This window comes from Micromys minutus (assembly GCF_963924665.1).
Source record: "Micromys minutus genome assembly, chromosome: 21".
In the NCBI taxonomy this organism is placed as follows: domain Eukaryota; kingdom Metazoa; phylum Chordata; class Mammalia; order Rodentia; family Muridae; genus Micromys; species Micromys minutus.
In genome coordinates this window covers 50,817,295-50,836,142 of record NC_137956.1, presented here as the reverse complement: position 1 = coordinate 50,836,142, position 18,848 = coordinate 50,817,295, and the positions used below count along the sequence as shown (strand labels likewise).

The 18,848-nt window shown below is 48.9% G+C and overlaps 1 protein-coding gene across 1 annotated transcript in view; it reads left to right on the top strand.

Annotated features, from left to right (window-relative positions):
* The window catches only part of ANO10 (anoctamin 10), a 103,761-nt gene that overhangs the window by 66,498 nt on the left and 18,415 nt on the right, over positions 1-18,848 (top strand). Inside the window, exon 13 of the mRNA XM_080934067.1 lies at positions 11,962-12,078. Coding sequence (XP_080790193.1) covers positions 11,962-12,078 — 117 coding nt within the window. The remainder of the gene's footprint in view (positions 1-11,961; positions 12,079-18,848) is intronic.

The following is an 18,848-nucleotide window of genomic DNA, read 5'->3' as shown; positions in this document are numbered from 1 at the left end:
CCCTTTCCCCCCTCCCCTGAGCCCTGACAGTCTCAACACAGGCTGTCACTGTTGGGTGATGTGGTGTGGTTTGGTTTTTAAATACTGTGGAGAATAATAATTTCTTATACAGTTCTTATCAACGAAATAACAGCACTTATAGCCTTTGCATCTTATTTTTCTATTAGTCACGAGGCTTTGGAACCCATCGATGCGACTGTGTGTTTATTCTAAATATCTATAACACTGTACGAACACACCATGGTTTCCTTAATCACTCATCCCCGGTGATGCCTCAGATGCTCTGTCTCACGTCACCACAGAGGAGGCTGCAGAGACTCTTCCTTCGTACAGCCCATGTGTTCACATCTGCCCTTGAGTGGGCACTCCACAGTATGATTGCCACACGCTGTGGTAAACACGCCTTCTACTATGTAAGCACTTGCCAGACAGCTTCCCACAGCCTTTAGCACTGCACACCTCCACTGCAGTCAAGAGCACCGTGAGCTCCAAACCCTGCCCGTGGCTCATCACTCTTCCTGTGCTTTGTTTGACTTGCAGCCTGTGCTGGTGTGTATAGGTGTGTGCTGGTGTGTATAGGTGTGTGCTGGTGTGTATAGGTGTGTGCTGGTATGTATAGGTATGTGCTGGTGTGTATAGGTGTGTGCTGGTGTGTATAGGTGTGTGCTGGTGTGTATAGGTATATGCTGGTGTGTATAGGTATGTGCTGGTGTGTATAGGTGTGTGCTGGTGTGTATAGGTGTGTGCTGGTGTGTATAGGTATATGCTGGTGTGTATAGGTATGTGCTGCTGTGTATAGGTGTGTGCTGGTGTGTATAGGTATGTGCTGGTGTGTATAGGTTATGTTGGTGTGTATAGGTGTGTGCTAGTGTGTATAGGTATGTGCTGGTATATATTCTGGCTATTTATCTGTCACAGTTGAAAATACACTGTATACTCACTGATCCCTTTTCATGTTTTTTCTGTGTTTGTGTAACACAATGTCTTAAATATCTTTTCCTCTCTCTTAGTTTTATTTAAATTTATTTTATGTGTGTGGATGTGTCTGTATATTGTGATACACATGTCTGTGGATGTCAGAAGGTAGTGTTGGATGCTCTGGACTGCAGGTTACAGTTTTTAGTCATTGTGAGGTTCTGTGGGGTTTGTTGTTGTTGCTTTGTTTTGTTTTTCTAAGAAAGTCACGTACCTTTTTCCATAGGGCTCTTTTATCTCCACAGCAGTATTTTATAGATTGTATTTTGTTATGGTTGTGCATCTGTGCACTGTGAGAAGAAGGGGTGGGTGTGCATGTGAGGTAGGGAACAACTTTCAGGAGCCAATGCTCTCCTTCCACAGTGAGATCTGGGGCTCTTGCTCAAGTGGCCAGGCTGGTGTGGCAATGTGGCAGGAACATCTACCCACCAAGCTTTTCTTTGGTTTTATAGTTTTTTTCTATAGCATTTGTACTGAGTTCAGCAGACTTTCTCATAGATAAGTACATATTAATTTTCTATATGAATTGTTTAGCAGAGATTTTATTTTTGTGTTTACTCTGTATTTCCCAATTCCACCTGTCAACAGTAGTGTGACCTCTGTGGGGTGAAGCTCAGAGCTCTCATGCACACAGCCCTGCCCTCTGTAGACCTCTAGAGCCTCTAGTGGAGAGTTGGTGCTTTGTCCCTAGTTTTCAAGGAAAAGCACTGTGTGTCTTACAATTTACGTATGATTCTAAACTATGGAGGTTTTGGTGGTGGTTTGTGTATATTGGGGGTGGTATATTTTTTTCTATGTATTTGTGGGTATACTCTTCTGTACAGCTGTGTGTGTGTGGGTACATCCTCCTGTGTGTGCATGTGTGTGTGGGGGGGTGCAGCCTCCTGTGCGTGTGCATTTGTATGTAGGTGTATCCTCTTGTGTGTGTGCATGTGTGTGTGTGGGGGTGCATCCTCCTGTGTGTGCATGTGGGTACATCCTCCTATGTGTGCATGTGTGTGTGTGGGTACATCCCCCTGTGTGTGCATGTGTGTGTGTGGGTACATCCTCCTATGTGTGCATGTGTGTGTGTGGGTACATCTTCCTATGTGTGCATGTGTGTGTGTATGGGTGCATCCCCCTGTGTGTGTTCATGTGTGTGTGTGGGTACATCCCCCTGTGTGTGCATGTGTGTGTGTATGGGTGCATCCCCCTGTGTGTGCATGTGTGTGTGTGTGGGTACATCCCCCTGTGTGTGCATGTGTGTGTGTATGGGTGCATCCCCCTGTGTGTGTTCATGTGTGTCTGTGGGTACATCCCCCTGTGTGTGCATGTGTGTGTGTAGGTGCATCCCGCTGTGTGTGCATTTGTATGTAGGTGCATCCCCCTGTGAGTGTGCATGTGTGTGTGTGGGTACATCCCCCTGTGTGTGCATGTGTGTGTGTATGGGTGCATCCCCCTGTGTGTGCATGTGTGTGTGTGTGGGTACATCCCCCTGTGTGTGCATGTGTGTGTGTAGGTGCATCCCCCTGTGTGTGCATTTGTATGTAGGTGCATCCCCCTGTGTGTGCATGTGTGTGTGTATGGGTGCATCCCCCTGTGTGTGCATGTGTGTGTGTGTGGGTACATCCCCCTGTGTGTGCATGTGTGTGTGTGGGTGCATCCCCCTGTGAGTGTGCATGTGGAGGCCAGAAATCAACATTAAGAACTCTTTCTCCTTCGCTCTCCATCTTAGTCTTTGAGGCAGGGCCTCTAACAGGACCTAGAGCTCAGTGTTGTAGACGTGAGGTGAGTCAGCCCAGGCTCTGTCCTGCACCTCCGGTGCTGGAGTCACAGATGTGCGTTGCCATAGGGTACGAGGGCTCTGACGTGTTCTCACTCAATCACTTTCCCGACTGAGCCATCTCCCCAGCTCCTGTGGCTTCTCATCTTCCCCTGACATCCCTAGAACTAGATGTGCTGTTCAAATCGAAGGCATTTCCTTCTGTTTGTAGTTTGCTGAGGGTTTCCATGATGAGAGAGTATTTATGTCAAAACTTTTCTGTGTATATAGGTGTAATCGGTCATTTGTCTCCTGAGAACAATGTGTTGTGTGACATTAACTTTTTCCTGTAGAACCAGCAGTCTATTCCTGAAATATATGTCAGTTGGCCTACAGTGTATTTCATGTGCTTTCAGGAGCCACATCTGCAGGGTACTAGTGACAGTCTCCATTGTAAGGAATCTCTGGGTCATGCAGGTCTGCATGGTCACAAGTTAGGGGATTTCAGTCTTCTGGTTTGTTTGTTTGTTTGTTTGTTTGTTTGAATTTTTTAATTGGATATTCTCTGTATTTACATTTCAAATGTTATACCATTTCTCCCCACTGCCATTCCCTCTCCCCCTCCATTTGCTTCCATGAAGGTGCTCCCTCTCCCAACCACCCTCTCCACCTCAGTGTCTTGGCATTCCCCTACACAGGGAAAACACATCTTCACTGGACCAAAGGCCTCTTCTCTTATTGATGCCAGACAATGCTGTTCTCTGCTACATATGCAACTGGAGCCATGGGTCTCTCCATGTGTACTTAGTGGTTGGTGTTTTAGTCCCTGAGAGTTCTGGAAAGTTTGGTTGGTTGATAATGTTGTTCTTCCCATGGGGTTGCAAACCCTTTCAGCTCCTTCAGTCCTTTCTTTAGCTCCTTCATTGGGGTCCCTGTGTTCAGTTTGATGGTTAGCTGCAAGCATCCTCAGCTGTATCTGTATGACTCTGGCAGAGCCTCTGAGGAGGCATCCATATCTTGTTCCTTCTTGGCATCAGCAATAGTGATTGGATTTGGTGGCTGCAAATGGGGTGGATCCCCAGGTGAGGCAGTCTCTGTAGATCTTTTCTTCAATCCCTGCTCCTCTATTTGACCTTGTATTTCCTCCAGTGAGTGTTTTGTTCTCCCTTCTAAGAAGGACTGAGGCCTCCACATTCTGGCCTCCCTTCTCTTTGAGCTTCATAAGATCTGTGAGTTGTTTCTTAGGTATTCAGAGCTTTCTGGGGCTAATATCTGCTTACCAGTGAGTGTGTTCAATGTCTGTTCATTTGTGACTGAGTTACCTCACTCAGGATGATAACTTCTAGTTCCATCAATTTGCCTAGGAATTTCATAAAGTCATTGTTTCTGATAGCTGAGTAGTACTCCATTGTGTAAATGTACCACAATTAGGGGATTTCAATCTTAAATAAATAACAAACACAGGCAGCCTGGGGTTATGTCATCTCCCTTGTGTAGGGAGCAAGCTCAGAACAACAGATACGCCCCATCCTTTTCTCATGCTCCTTCTCAGTGTCTGTCACCAGCTCCAGGTCACTCAGTGACAAATGACAGAGAATCATTAATGATCATTCAAAACCCCAAAATTTCCACTGGAGTAGGAACTGGGGTTCCTTGTGCTGGCTGTCAGGTGTTGAGTTCCAGAGACGCCATGTAGACACTAGAGGCTGACTCTTCACTGTGGCCCCCAGTGTTTCAAATGTTACCCCTCTGAACCTGTAAGAGTGTTTGCTTAATTTCTACCACTGAGCTCCTCAAAGTGTGTGATGATCTTTTGGCTCACAGGAAATACACATCTATCTTATGGTGAAACACACATACTATAGGACATGTGATAAACATGGAGAAACAAACACACGTGTCCCACAACTAGACATGTACATATTCCTGCCATAAGAGAGCTCATCTGAATTAACTCAGACATGTGTCCTTAATCTTTGCGTTGAGTTTAATTTCTTAAGTCACCATTATCTCCTTTCCTCTCTGAACTATTTCAATGTGATCAAAGCCACATCCCTCATCAGATTCTACATTGACTAGTTTCTCTTTCGGTACCTCACCGTAGTTCCCATTAAATGCCATCCACAAAATGGTGCCAACACATGTCAAGCTTATAGAATGATGATATTCTGTCTTGTGCTTCATCATCATATGTTATGAACCGCTCTGAGCAAGGCTTACAGGTAAGAAATGCTAGAAAGCCTTGGCACTTCTACTGCATTCACAAGAATGCTATGTGTACTTCCCGATGGACCACCACCACCTCAGGACTGCTGACCCGCTGGCCCTGCTCCTCCATTCATGGCGCAGGCATCTTTGCCTGGTTTTCATTCATTCCCTTTTCCCGTGTGGGCACCCACATTGGTGCATGTATTGTGTGTCCTTTCTTTCTAGGGAAGGGCGGGTCTTATCAGTCAAGGTTTGGGGCTCTGAGTGGTTCATTCACTCAGTATCAAGTTTGCCTTGTGCACAGCACTGTCTGTAAAGCTGGTTTGTTGCTTCTCTGAGTTGCACGTTTCCATCTTAGTGCAGCACAGTTTCCGCTGTTTTGCATCTGGCCTTGTGCACTTCCTGTGGCTGTGAGCAAAGATGCTTACATCCAGCATCTTCAAGGTAAACCTCTGTGTGCTATAAAACCTGTGGAGCCTTAAAATACCCATGTTTTATCTAACGATGGCATTCAGAAGTGTGGTAGAGATTGCCATTAATTAGAACCCTCAGCATCTGAGTCTATTTTTATAGTGTCCTTTTCCTTTCTCCTAATGACTCTGCAGGTGCTGGTGGCTTTTCTGCACCTGCTGAGTCTCAGGTTGCCAGGGAGAGGGGCAGCTAAGGTATCTGATGAGCAGGCAAGCTGATGCACATCCGCTTCTATTTAAAAAAATTAATTACTTCAGCAACATCTGGTAGTTAAGTGGCTTTAAAATGTTAAACACACCTCTGCTTTCCCTCAAGCCAGTGCCATGAGTTGGCACCTCTGGGCTGTGGGCTTTTCTAGAACAGCAGTACCCAGAAGACAGGAAAGTTCACAGTGCCCGTGTGCTGACAGATTCTAATTCCCAAGTCCTTTTCACTTTCATGTCAGGACCTACAACCAGTACATGATTAAAGAAGAAGAAGAATAAACACCTGTGCAGGCAGATGCCTGCAGTTAGACGAGACTTTCTCAGGGCGGGCTTATGAGTGGCTCAGTCGGTAAAGTGCTTGCCTTGGAAGCATAAAGACCTGAGTTCAAACCTTGTAGCCCATGTAGACAAGCCAGGTGTGCGCATTCAGTGTCAGCAGTGAGGAGGAGCACATGGGTAGAGTCGTGGGGCTCCCGAGTCAGCCCGCCTCACCTCCTTGGCAAGCTCCAGGCCAGTGAGCTATACAGCTTCAGAAAAGGAAGGTGGACAGAGCCTGAGGAAGACCCTGAGGTTATCTTCCACGTGTGCACACCGGATCAAATCCAGGGTTCAAGCATGTTGAATGCTCTGAGCCGTGTCCCTGGCCCACCATCTCTTTCATTTGTAAACAGATTCGGCCTGACTTTTAGGTTGTAATTGACAGACACACACATTCATTCCAATACTGTTTTTCTTCAGAAAGACAGAAGACAGGTGAACTGTTGTCACTAAAGTCCTGAGGCCCACACTGAGCTGAAGGTAGCCAGGGGGGTGGATTCGACAGGGCAGTTCACACAGTGATCTCACGGATGACCGCATCTGTATATTAGCATACACCATGCAGAAATGACAGACACATTAGGAAGAGATTCACGGGCTTGCAGTGTGTTGTGGGAGGCCTGAGCATCGGTTGTTCCCCAGCCTGGGCTGTCCTGTGGTCAGTGTCCACTTGGTGAAACTGAGGAGCCTTTGGAAGCCTTCATCTCAGGCAGCACTGCGTTCCTACACAGCAGCGGACGTGCAGCTGTGCTGTGTGAAGGTTGCCACCTCTGCCTCACTCCCTGCACACTCCCTCAGCTTCTTGGCTCTGGCATGTGCTGGGAATGAAAGGGTACAGTGAGGGGGACACGGGGGTCACGGGACAGTCATGGCTTTGAAAGTATATGTTGGTCCGTACTACCCAAAAACAAGGATGGAGAAGAAATGCCACGTGGCACCCCATCCGTGCACAGTAAATTTGGTTTGACAATGACATGTTATCACCACAAATTTGCTAGACAACTAGGCTTTGTGGGTTCAGTAAATGAGGAAGAGAAACAGAAACTAGAGAGAACTCAAATTAGGAGTCAGCCGGTCAGAGTCATCCTGGGATACAGAGATGCCACCACCTATGAACAAAGCCTGCCACTGGGGCTAAGTCAACCCTGCTGACACCCACAGAAGGGGACCCTACCATTGCACTGACAAGGCTTCCTTAGCACCCAGAACCTTCTGGCGCTCACTGTGCCTGTGCATCTTTTAATGTTAGCAGTATGGGCCATATTACACCTGCCTCCTGCAAAATTCATCAGCCAGGTCTCCCGAACCTTCTCCTCATGCTCTGCTACTCAGATTTTTGTCAGTGTAACAAAATACCCGAGAGTTTATTCTGAATCAGAGTTTTAGAGATCTCAGGCCATGGTCATGGCCCTGCTGCTCCGGGACAGTGGCCTCTATGGCGGCAGGTGTGATCTGCTCACCTGTCCTCCTAGGATTCCACCATCTTCCAGTAATGCCATAGATGCCCGTGGGCCTATGGATGCACCTATGGACGTACAGAATCCAGGGTTCTACACCATTGCTAGTCAGGCAAAGAGCCAGCCTTGGGTCCTTCCCTGACTGCGGAGCTGCCCACTTCTGGGCCAGCAGCACCCCAGCTGTCCCTGTGACTGACATTTCAGGGATTACAAATGTCGATTTCTTGAGGGATTCCATTAAAGTGAATGAGTATGTCCAGTGAGCAGAAAGCATGGTCTTCTGTTGCTCTGTGTCCAGCCCTTGCAGAGCATCCCAGCATTTAGTTATTGGTGCGACCTGAGTCTTTTTACCTTGTCAAGTGACCAGATTGTTGAAAATGCAAAGCAGGAGCCAAGTAAACAACTGTCCTACCCAACCCAGCATCCGGCCTGGAAGCTGCTCTGAGCATGGGGGGGGGGTCGCTCATCTCACTTAAGAAAAGCTCTGAGCTCTGCCAAAGCCTGGAATGACTTTCTTACCCCAGGGATAGGTGGGATGTTCCAGGCCCTTTAGATTAGCCACACCTCTCCTGTATTCTGCTGTTGAAAGAGCTGTGGGGGCAAAGAGAGCAGGAGAGGGCTTCTGATGTGTGGTGGCCACGCCTCAGCTCACTGTTGGCTCTCCTAGCATTTTCTGCATGCTCTTCTCCTGGGACGTCTTTATTTCAACATTCTGCTAACCTTTTGTGCCCAGCTCCTCACTGGTTTGGCTTCTTGTCAGAAATAGTCCAAATAGCTGTGCAGAGGCCCAGGCCACTTGAGATGGCAGGGAGTCCCTGTCACAGTCTGTTTGGTATGTCAGGAGCAGGGAGCTTGAGAACTGTGTTGGGTTACAGGAGCTGTCCTGCCCCCTGTCTCTTGTCCCCTCTACCCCTACCCCCTGCTCCCTCTGCCCCCTGTGTTAGGGGAAGGATGAAGAGAGTGGGGGGCATATGGCCCATGGAGGTGCGGCAAGGCCTGGGGGCAAGGGAGATGCCTCTGGGGGGGGTCCATGTTGAGAATCCCTTCCCCCTGAGGGACCAGCCACACAACGGTATAGTACAGAATAGAGTTTATTCAGGTCATGGGAGAATTAAGAGGGTGGTAGAGGCAGAGAGAGACAGACAGACAGACAGAGAGAGAGAGAGACAGAGAAAGAGAGACAGAGAGACAGAGAGAGAGACAAAGAGAGAGACAGAGAGACAGAGAGAGACACAGAGAGAGACAGAGAGAGAGAGACAGAGACAGAGAGAGAGACAGAGAGAGACAGAGACAGAGAGAGAGACAGAGAGAGAGAGAAGAGTAGAGGCCGGCCATGAGCACGTGGAGAGAGGGGGGAAGGGAAGGAGAGGGGTCAAGCAGCTCCTTTTATAGTGTCAGGTCACTGGGGCAGAGCATACCTGGCTGTTGCTAGGTAACTGAGGGGTGGGGTTTACAGAATCCCAACACCCTGTGCATCTGCCTTATTTCTGCCATGTCCCCTGGCCTTATTCCCTGCCCTCTGTTCCCTCTGCCCCACCCTGCTTTCCCTGGGGAAATGTGAACAAGTGCCTTACACTCACGGGAGATGGACACCAGCAGGCAGAGGACAGTTCCACCCCTGTCTGTTGGTGGCTCCCAGCTGTCCGTCATTCTGGTCTCAGGGTGTGCGGTACCTTCTTCTGACCTCTGAAGGCACCAGGCCCTGTACGGTGCACATACACTTATGTGAGCAAAAACACTTATAAAATAAATCTAAGGAAATTAAAATATAAAGTAACTACAAAACATTACCAGTGGGTGAGGGAGAGGTGACCAGTTTCTTGTCGTTGCTGGTGCTGTTTTCAAGCTCTTTCCCATGAGCTGCTTTGTTATAAATGCGCATTTGTCTTACTGTAAATTTTCTGGTGATCAGAGGGTTTTATTTTTCTGAGAAGTTCCTTGTGTTGGACTGAGGATGCTGCCCTCACAACAACCTCTGTAGGAGTCGATTTTCCCTTCTCAGGATCCCAGCAAGTCAGTTCAGATTTTCAGTTTGTTTCAGAAGCCAGGGGGCTGGGCACAGGCTGCTGGGAAAACACAGCTACCTCTCCTGATCACACCAGAATGTTCAGGTTTTCACAAAATAAAACGGCCCCATCCCTGCAGTGACCAGAGCGACCTGCTGGCCAATGGTCCCAGAGGAGTTGAACTCTGAGCTGATTTCCTATGGTCATTGTCTTTCTGCTTTTCCCCTTAATCACTGCTAAAGCAAACTGTTGTGTCTTTTCTATTTCCTTCGTTTATTATACAGTTTTGTAAGTTTTGCTTTGAAGAAAATGTTGCTGGAGTCTGGTGTGGTGCTGCGGCTGTCACCACAACCCCTGGGACTCAGCAGCAGGAGCTCGAATCTGAGGCCAGGCTGGCTGTACAGTAAAACTGTCTCCAAAGGCAAAGCACCAAACTCACCAAGAGATTTAGCTGATGAATGAGTCAGGCTCACCAAGTGCCTCCCACCCTTTATTCTGAGAATGCATTTCCTCAAACGTAGATTAGGTGAAGGGGCAGGCTGATAGTAAGCAGCTTGTCCAGTCAGATCCCAGAGCGCTCATTCTGGGTTCCTGGTTCTCTGAGCTGAAAGTTGTTTTCTGGGCCAATGGGCAGTGGATCAGGCAAGGCTAGGTGCTTGGCAGAGCATAATCCTTTTCTGTTGGGACTGACTTCCCTTCCAGATGCTCTGCACCTGAGGGAAGCAGGGTCTCAGAGAAACTTTGTTTTGTTTTGTTACTTAAACCCATTCCTGCCAAGGCTCCAGGGGGCACAAAACAAAGGTGCAGGTTTGTTAGGTGGGAACGGACCAGGGTGGGGGGTGGCTCCAGCAGCAAACTGCAGAGGGTTCATTTTCATGCACCTGCTGGTTTCTCACGTATCACTTAAGGACGGTTATCTCATCTTTAGCACTAATAGGATAATCACAGCCCAGCTCCTTCCCATTGAGTTTATCCTTTGTAGGTGCTACCCAGGATCTTAACTCATCTACAGTGTGTGAGAACATCTACCAGGGCTGTGTTAGCTTCTGTCTGCTAAGCATCTGCCAGGGTTCCCAGGTCAAGGCCACTTGTAGTCCAGTTCCAGATCACTGTTGATGTGGAGTCCCTCTGGGAGATGCTAAGTCCTAGGTCTTCTGGTTACAACATGCTCAAATCTATCTCGATGCTGACTCCCATGCCCCTCCCCCTCTCCCACTCCCGTGCCCTCCCCCTCCTGTGCCCTCCCCCTCCCACTCCCGTGCCCTCCCCCTCTCCCACTCCTGTGCCCTCCCTCTTCTCCCACTCCTGTGCCCTCTCCCTCCTGTGCCCTCCCCCTCCCATCCCTTGCCCTCCCCCTCCTGTGCCCTCCCCCCTCCCACTCCTGTGCCCTCCCCCTCCCACTCCTGTGCCCTCCCCCTCCTGTGCCCTCCCCCTCCCACTCCCCTGCCCTCCCCCTCCTGTGCCCTCCCCCTCCCACTCCTGTGCCCTCCCCCTTCTCCCACTCCTGTGCCCTCCCACTCTCCCACTCCTGTGCCCTCCCCCTCTCCCACTCCAGTGCCCTCCTCCTCTCCCACTCCTGTGCCCTCCCACCCTTCCCCCAGGAGTCACTGTTTATTTCTTCTCTAAAGAATTCATTTTATTTTCCTCCACAATCTTTATTCCTGTTGACAGTAGTGTAACTTAGTAGCTGTCTGTCCCTCTTGGGCTTCCTTACTACCTTCTAAATTTTTTTAACCTTTAAAGATTCCCACCTTTTGATGTCCTGAGTCATTCACACTGTCCCCTGCCCCATGCTTTGTTCTTTGGTGGGTCAGATATCTAAGGGTGTTGAAACTCCTCATAAGACCCCAGACAATCATGGGTTTGGAGAAAGTCCTTTGGCTGGGGCTGTGCATCTGTGGGATTCCATAGAGGCCGTGTTCTCTACGTGACTGAAATTTCATGTCATATTATGAGGCACTGAGGATGCCAGAGAAGAAGGGCATGGTCTTCAGTTGCTAAGGTCTGAAAGGGCACACGGAGTTTGTCCTTAACTGCTGTGTGTGGAGAGACCAGTTTAAGGCTCCAGCATTCTGTCAATGTTCAACAATGATTGTGTCATGAAAAAAGCCACACCGGACACTGGTGTGAGAATCTGAGCATCATGCTGGCTGTGACTCCAGCTGGTGGTGGGCACTTAGCTGGCTGTAACTTGGGCTGTAGCACAGCTGGGAGGTGGTGGACAGAGAATGGAGCTGAGGAAGAATGTGGGCACCAGGCATATTGCCCACCAACGTACTGGTCAAACATTTTGTGGCAGACTTTGGAACAAGCTTGACTTTTCTCGAAAGCACCAAGAGTGCATGTGGTATCGGTTTATGATCACTTATTTTCAAAGAGTAAAACAAAATAAGCCAGAATGGTTGGATGGTCCATACTAGAATCAGCCGGTGCAACTCTTGGCCCGATTAGTCAGTGATATGTCAGAGGCAACGAACTCAGGAGTCCCTAAAGTCAACAGAAACAGCGCAATGTCCTTTAGGGCCCAACTTCTCCAATGGCAGTTGGTGAGTCTCAACATGAGGCCTTTCTCTTTGCAGCACGCACTCCTGGCTTTGAAGTTCATACTTGCATTTGCCATCCCTGATAAGCCGCGGCATATCCAGATGAAGCTCGCCAAGTTGGAATTTGAATCTTTGGAGGCACTCAAGCAACAGGTAAGCGCCGCGCGCCCGGCGACACTGTTGGGCTATTACCCCTCTGGTGCAGAAGCCAAGTCACTTGTGTTCCCTTTAGCATCAGCTTGTCAGTTAAATAAGCACACGGGACTCTGGTGGAGGATGCGGTGGCACAGCCCAGGCCCGTGATGTCACCGAGGGCGAGGCTGGGCAAGTAGAAATAGCCAGGCAGTGGGAATCACCGCAGAGCTGCCCCCACCGTTTGCTAACCAAGCCTTATGTAGAAACACTGGGGAGGGGAGGCCAGTGAATAGGATTCACTTACAGAGACTGAAAACCTGTGGGCAGAGCCTCAAAGAATGTCACAAAGATCATCTCCTTGTTCTACCAGATGAAAGAGAAGGTGGGAGATGGGGGGAGGGAGAAACCAGTGGGGGGGGAGGGGGAGAGCTAACCCTCAGGATTCACCACTGGCGATTTTCTGCCTGTGAGGAGAACCAGAAGACTGAGTTTCCAGATGCTCAGAGTGGTTACCTCCAGTGACATGTCTCTATTTAAGCAACAAGGCAATGGATTGGGCAGTGACTTCTTGGGGACAAACTTCAGGACCAACACCTCGTGCCCACACAGCACTTAGGGAACTGGGGGGGGGGCATGAAAAGAATCTACCTAAAATGGTCACGTGCCAGAAGAGGCACACATACCATGACTGCAGACAGGAAGGGCTGCATAGTTAATAAGTCCATACAGTAGTTACTAGAAGCAGCAGGAAGCTGGGTGTCATGGTAGCTGGGTATCTGTGAGCTTTAGGCCATTCTAGACAATGTAGCAAGTTCTAAGGCAGCCAGGACTGGGGCAGAAAGAAATGCTGTCCCCAAAAGAGGTAAGGAGGCAGGGCATGAGTTTTATATAAGGTAATATGTTTTTATGCAAAATAAGCAGTTTTAAATGTTATTGGAAATTTTCCATTTACAGAAAAATTAGAACATAAAGTCTTTAGCATGGATAATCTGTATAAAGAATGTTTTTAATGTCTCCTAGAATTAGAAAATTCTATCTCGGGCTGGGGACATGGCTCAGTAGGTAAAGCATGAAGGCCAGAGTTCAGACTCCAGAACCCACAGAACTGCGACTGTCCTGCAGTTCCAGCCTCTGCAAGCAGAGACAGGGAGCCATCCGCAGGGCAAGCTGGCCAGCAGGATGAGCTGCATTAAGGAACTGTGGGTTTGGCTTGGAGATTCTGCACCAGTAACAAGATAGTGGGCGATTCCCGACATTGACTTTGGGCCTCTGCATGTACCCACAATCAGGTGCACAAACACACCCCCAATGCACATTTACACACGTACCCCCACCACACTGAAAATAGAAAAAGAAAGGGTACTGAGCCTTAGGGAAATTCCCTGCCTGTCAGATATTCAGAACAAACATGGGGAGAGCTCAGCTTTTCTTCATCCTTCCCATTTACCCTCACTGCTGGAGAGGCGTGTCCTGGAATGTTCAGATCACCCTGCTTGTGCCTCTCAACACTTCAGTGTAAGTGTCTTCCACAGAGCTTGTGTATTCTGCCTTCCTTAGCCTGGCATTCCACCCTATCTTGTAACGAACTGTGGCTTCAACTCCCAGCTCTGCCCTTTGCCACACAGAGAGTTTCTAGTCACAGTTAAAGCCTCTGTTGGCCTGCCTCCTCCTCCGTTCTCACCCCAGAACCAGGCCCAGTTGAGCTTAGGCAGCCTCTGTCACCAAGCCTGTCAGGAGATGGGTTTGCACTCTGGGGTTGGCCATTTAGCCCGCATACCAAAAATCCTGCCCTGGAGGCCTGGGTCTGGCCAGCTGGAGGCGCTCAGCACCCTCTGTTGAACCTCCCAGAGATAAACTGTTCTGCAGTGAACTTGGAAGGAAAGTGCTGGAAGCAGAGTTCAGTCTCTCGTGGTGGGAAACTGGCATTCCTATGCACGAGAGCAAACTAGACACATCTAAAAGGAGCAAGAAGGTGGACTCATTGGCTTTGCAAAGGGTGTTTACCCAGCTCAGGTGAGACCTTCCGGAAGAACGTGGGCAGATGGGCAGACAAAGACCCAATGCTTGTTATAAATTGGCTTACTTTGTATCCAGTCATTTTCAAAGATCCCACTAAAAATAGAAAGAAACATCCAAGAACCATTTGGTAACTGGAGTCCAGTACACTTCCCAGAGCAATGTAGCCACTTAGTGAGTCACTCCAGGCAGAAAGGCTGCTATGTCCAGAGCATAGTCGAGCCAGGGAGCAGGGACAGAGGCAGAAAGCCTAGAGCCTCCCAGGAAAATGGCAGCCACTGAAATCAGTTTAACAAACAAGACAAGGGCCCAAATCAGTACAGGGCTGTTGCCAGAGGGTTGGTGCTCATCCCTCATCAACACTGCCTGTCTAGCTGGGATAGCGCTCGGGGATGGAGAGCCTGCTAAGAATGTTTGGTACCCAGGCTTCCTTCCCCAGCACAGGAAGAATGAATACTGCCTTGTATTTCTGGTGTCAAATACATCTTAACCATTTCTCTGGTATCTCCCTTTCTCTCCCTCTGTGTCCCGAGTTATGGGAAACACATCTTTAACAGAAGATGTGTGGTTTCACAGAGAAGGAGGGGGTAGGGCACAGAATGAAATGTTTGAGATGGGGTGTGCAGAGACTACACCGCCTACTGCACCAGTCTAGAAACCCAAAACTTCCAAAACCGAAGTTTCTCAACAGAAAGACTTTTGTTTGATCCAGTACAGAAATGACAGTCATGAGAACTGGGAAGTCACAGGGCCAGGTCCCTGGGCCTTGAGTGGAGAAGATCCAGTTCCCAAGTCCTACAGGCAGGCCCAAATCCAGTAGGCCAGCCCAGCTTTGCCGAGTTAAAGAGCTTGGGTGCCCTCTGGGTCAGCCCATTCCTCCTTCCCGGGGTCACGCCACTCATCTCTGAGGTCTGTGAAGCTCCTGCTCAGGGGGCTATTCCTGTACCCACCTGTGGTGTGTTCTTGTCATCTGCAGGGGTCAGGGGAGGTGGTCCCTACCATGCAGGCCATAAGGTCATGGCGAGGATATACTGGGCAGGGAGCTGCGAGAGACAGGGATGCCAAGTGGGGACAAGGACTTCTTCATGCCTGAGTACCTCGTATGACACCTGCAGCCACTTCTGGGTAGTGTCTTCGAGTCACCATTGCTGTGATCAAACACCCTGACCACAAACAACTTGGGGAGAACGTGTTTATTTCAGTTTACAGCTCTCAGGTCATTTCCACTGCTGACACAACTCAGGACAGAGACCCTGGAGTGTTGCCTACTGGCTTGTTTCTAATTGGCTGCCCCAGCCTGCTTTCTGTAGCACTCAGGACTAGTAACCCAGAGGTGGCACCACCCACACTGAGCTGGACCCCCAACAATAATCATCAGCCAACAAAGTGTGCCACAGCTTTGCCCACAGGACAATCTGGTGGGGACATTTTCTTATTTGTGGTCACTGCGGAGAGGCAAGTGGGTCTGTACCTGCACGTTGGAAGCAAGCCCACGATTTCTCCTACAGTAGCTTTGTCTCAGCTAATGAATTAACCTAGATTTTTCTGCCTTAGCTTCTTCAGTATATCCTTCTGGTGCCACACAAGCAGCATGTAACCATCCTCACAGGTGGCTGGAGAGACAGCTCAGTGGGGACAGGGCTTGCTGTGCAAACAAATCCAAGTACTGCAGACACCAAAGGCCCGATGTGTTCCCGGCACTGTAGACAGAGCCAGGAGGCTCACTGGGGCTGCCTGCCGCCCTCACTCCAGGTTCAGTGGGAGGCACTGCCTGAAGGGGGAGATAGAGAGGTGAAGGGGCAGGACACTTGGTGTCCCCACCCACCACCCCCCACCTCGTGACCTCTGTGCATAAAGAGAGTGGGGAAGGGTATGTCTGCTCTGGCAGATGTTGGCTCCTGGGCTCCTCATTCACTTCCTCATTCATTTTTCTCTCCCTTTGGGGTCTAGTCTCAGGGTCTCCATCCCCTGCCACTGTGTGAGGGGGCCGCTGTCCTTGGTCAGGCTTTTATCTCCCTGGTGAGCTGTGGAGCCAGGTCCAGGCAGTGTCTTACACAGTCCAAGACCTGCCATAAAGTAGTCTCTGGGTAAATACCTCCGATTTGTTGACTTGTACATAGTTCAGAAGCCAGTGTATTAAACAAATGACAAATGATGTCCTTGGACAAAGTGAGAGTCTTAAAATAGACACACAGGCCAAAATGGAGACAAGTCATGTGCCTTCCTGGGCTTGCTGGGGGAAGGAATGTGCTGAGGAGTTCCACGTGAGCCCTTCAGATTCTCTCTCCCCGTCAGTAACGAGGTAAGCTTACTCAGTCCGTAGTATAACCCTGCCGGGCCGCCATCCCCAGAGAAGTGTTCAGGGGACATGATTTCTTCAAATGTGGCTGCATCCCCTAGAGGCCTCCTCACCATGTCTGCTTTTCCAGGGAGCAGACTGTGGTTACCTCTGATCTTGTTTTCTGAACAAAATTTAAAATCTGTACATTGTTGCTTTCCCACCAGACCTAAGAAGCTGGCTGAGGAGAAAGCTCTGCATGTATTCTGTTATGGAAAAAGGGAATTATTCAAGGAAAAGATTTACTCTTGGCACCATCAATACAGAGATGGTTTTCTGACACTACTGAGCTTGGAGCTTCCTGGGGAAGGATTGCTCTGTATGTAGGCTCTGTACGTAGGCTGCGATATGGTCAGAGGAGGGGCAGGAAGTGAGCACCAGCAGGGCCAAAGCCATGCCTGCATATATGTTTTTAAACTACCAAATGCTAGTCCTTGACTTTTGAATTACCCTCCACTCATTATATTTGCACATTGATTGATTAGATTTAAGAAGCCACTACTGAACTCTACATGCATAGGACACACACTTCACTGTTGTCCCAGGCAAGGGTCTCAGTGTGCTGTCCCCTAACCCAGCATTTGGCTGCCTTGGCCTGCTAACTGCTGGGGTTATAGATGAGCTCTGTTGAGACACACCCTGTGGAAAGCACATTCTTCAACTTTTAATTGCTAAGATTTGAAATCCTTTAAAACAGAATAAGCGATGCTGTTTTTCCTACTGATTTACATTGCCTGGGGTATTATGACATTGCTACCACAGACAAGGGATTGTGACAAATGTAGTGGGTGCTAGACTGAGGGCCTGCGGTTCTTGAGGGATCTCTAGGAACTGCATGCTTGCTCATCTCTTCCTCCCAAGAATGGAAAGCGGAACACAGGGAATGTTTGAATTCAATCATTATTTGAAATACCACCTAATCAATAGGAAATAGTCATACTAATAATGGTCCTGAAAACATAAATAGTAATATTGTAATGCAGAATGGAAATGCAGGTAATTAAAACTTATGCCTAACGATACTCCCTTAGTCAGACCCCTGTCCATGGGCCAGCTGTGCCCGGGCATTGCTCCCTAAGCTGTGCTGCACAGCTGTGCACAGCTGCTTCTGTACCGTTCACACAGTACAGAATGGCAGGGGACTAAGAGAGAATATGGGACTCAGATGCTGGGTCGTTTGTGCAAGGACACGGTATCCATGGAGCTGATCCCTCACTGACCCTGAGTCACCCCAACCATATATGATGGTTGAAGCTTAAAAATGAAGTAGAGCAGACATTATCTGCCTGGTTTGATTGGCAGGTGTTAGGTGAAGAAAGCCCTACTGAATGACCCCTGAGTCACATGATGATTGACGTAATGATTCACAGAGTAAGAACATGTCTCCGTCTGTGCTTGTCTGCTTACAAGATGGACCCCAGAGTTCACCTTTGCAGAGTCCCCGTGTCCTTGTGTTTCTGTGTATCCAGAGCACTGCTGCAGCCCTGGTGGTATGTCTCTTCTAGGCTAGGTTATGAAACTAAGGCCTCTTGCTTTCTGGCTCCTGAATCACTGGCTCTTGGGAAGAGATAACTGCCAGGCCATGAGGACACTCAAGTAGCCAGCAGAGAAACCCACATGACAAGGAACATGGCTGCTGCCAACACCCTTGAGGATCTCAGATTCTCTGCACCAGGAGCTGCCAACCTTTCCTCTGTAAAGAACAGATAGTACAGAGTCCCGAATATGTGGACTGTACACTCTCTGTCCCAAGTGTTGAGTTCTGCAAAGGTTGTCAACAGAAAAAAAATGGCTCTGCTCTGACAAACTTCACTTACAAAAGCAGACTGCAAGTTCTGACCAAAGCTGCCCAGCTACTTCCAAATTCCTGACCCACCTTAAGTGTGAGGTGATTTGGTAAGCCACTGAATTTTGGAGTGATTTCTTATGTGCCAGCAGTTCAGAAAAAGAGACTGGCTGGGTGATCCATGGCCCAAATTAGCTGTTGATGAAGCGAGACAGTGGGAGACTGGGGTTCTTTCTCTTTGTAATTAAAACAGAAAGGTTTGTTTAAAGTTAACCTCCCGCCCCAGGCCTCTGGCTCTGAGGCCCTGTGTTTCTTAGCTCTCTTCATAATTTTCATTAAGATTACATAAAGGCACACTATCACTGCTTCGGTGTCTGGATGCTCAGAACCACAGAAGTATAAATACCAAGAGTCACTGATACAGGACCAGTGGATAAGCACAGCCGGAACTGATCCTACTCCATGGAGTCACGAAGTGACGGGATCACTGATGCCTTCTCCACCATTCTGTGGACCACCCATGAAGCCCACCTCTACCTCTTTTGGCGACATACTAGTCAAAACCAAGACCTGTTCACTGCTGAAATAGGATAGCCCTTGGCATTTACAGTCCAGTCAATGTCTCTACAGGCTGCACCGGGGCGGTTC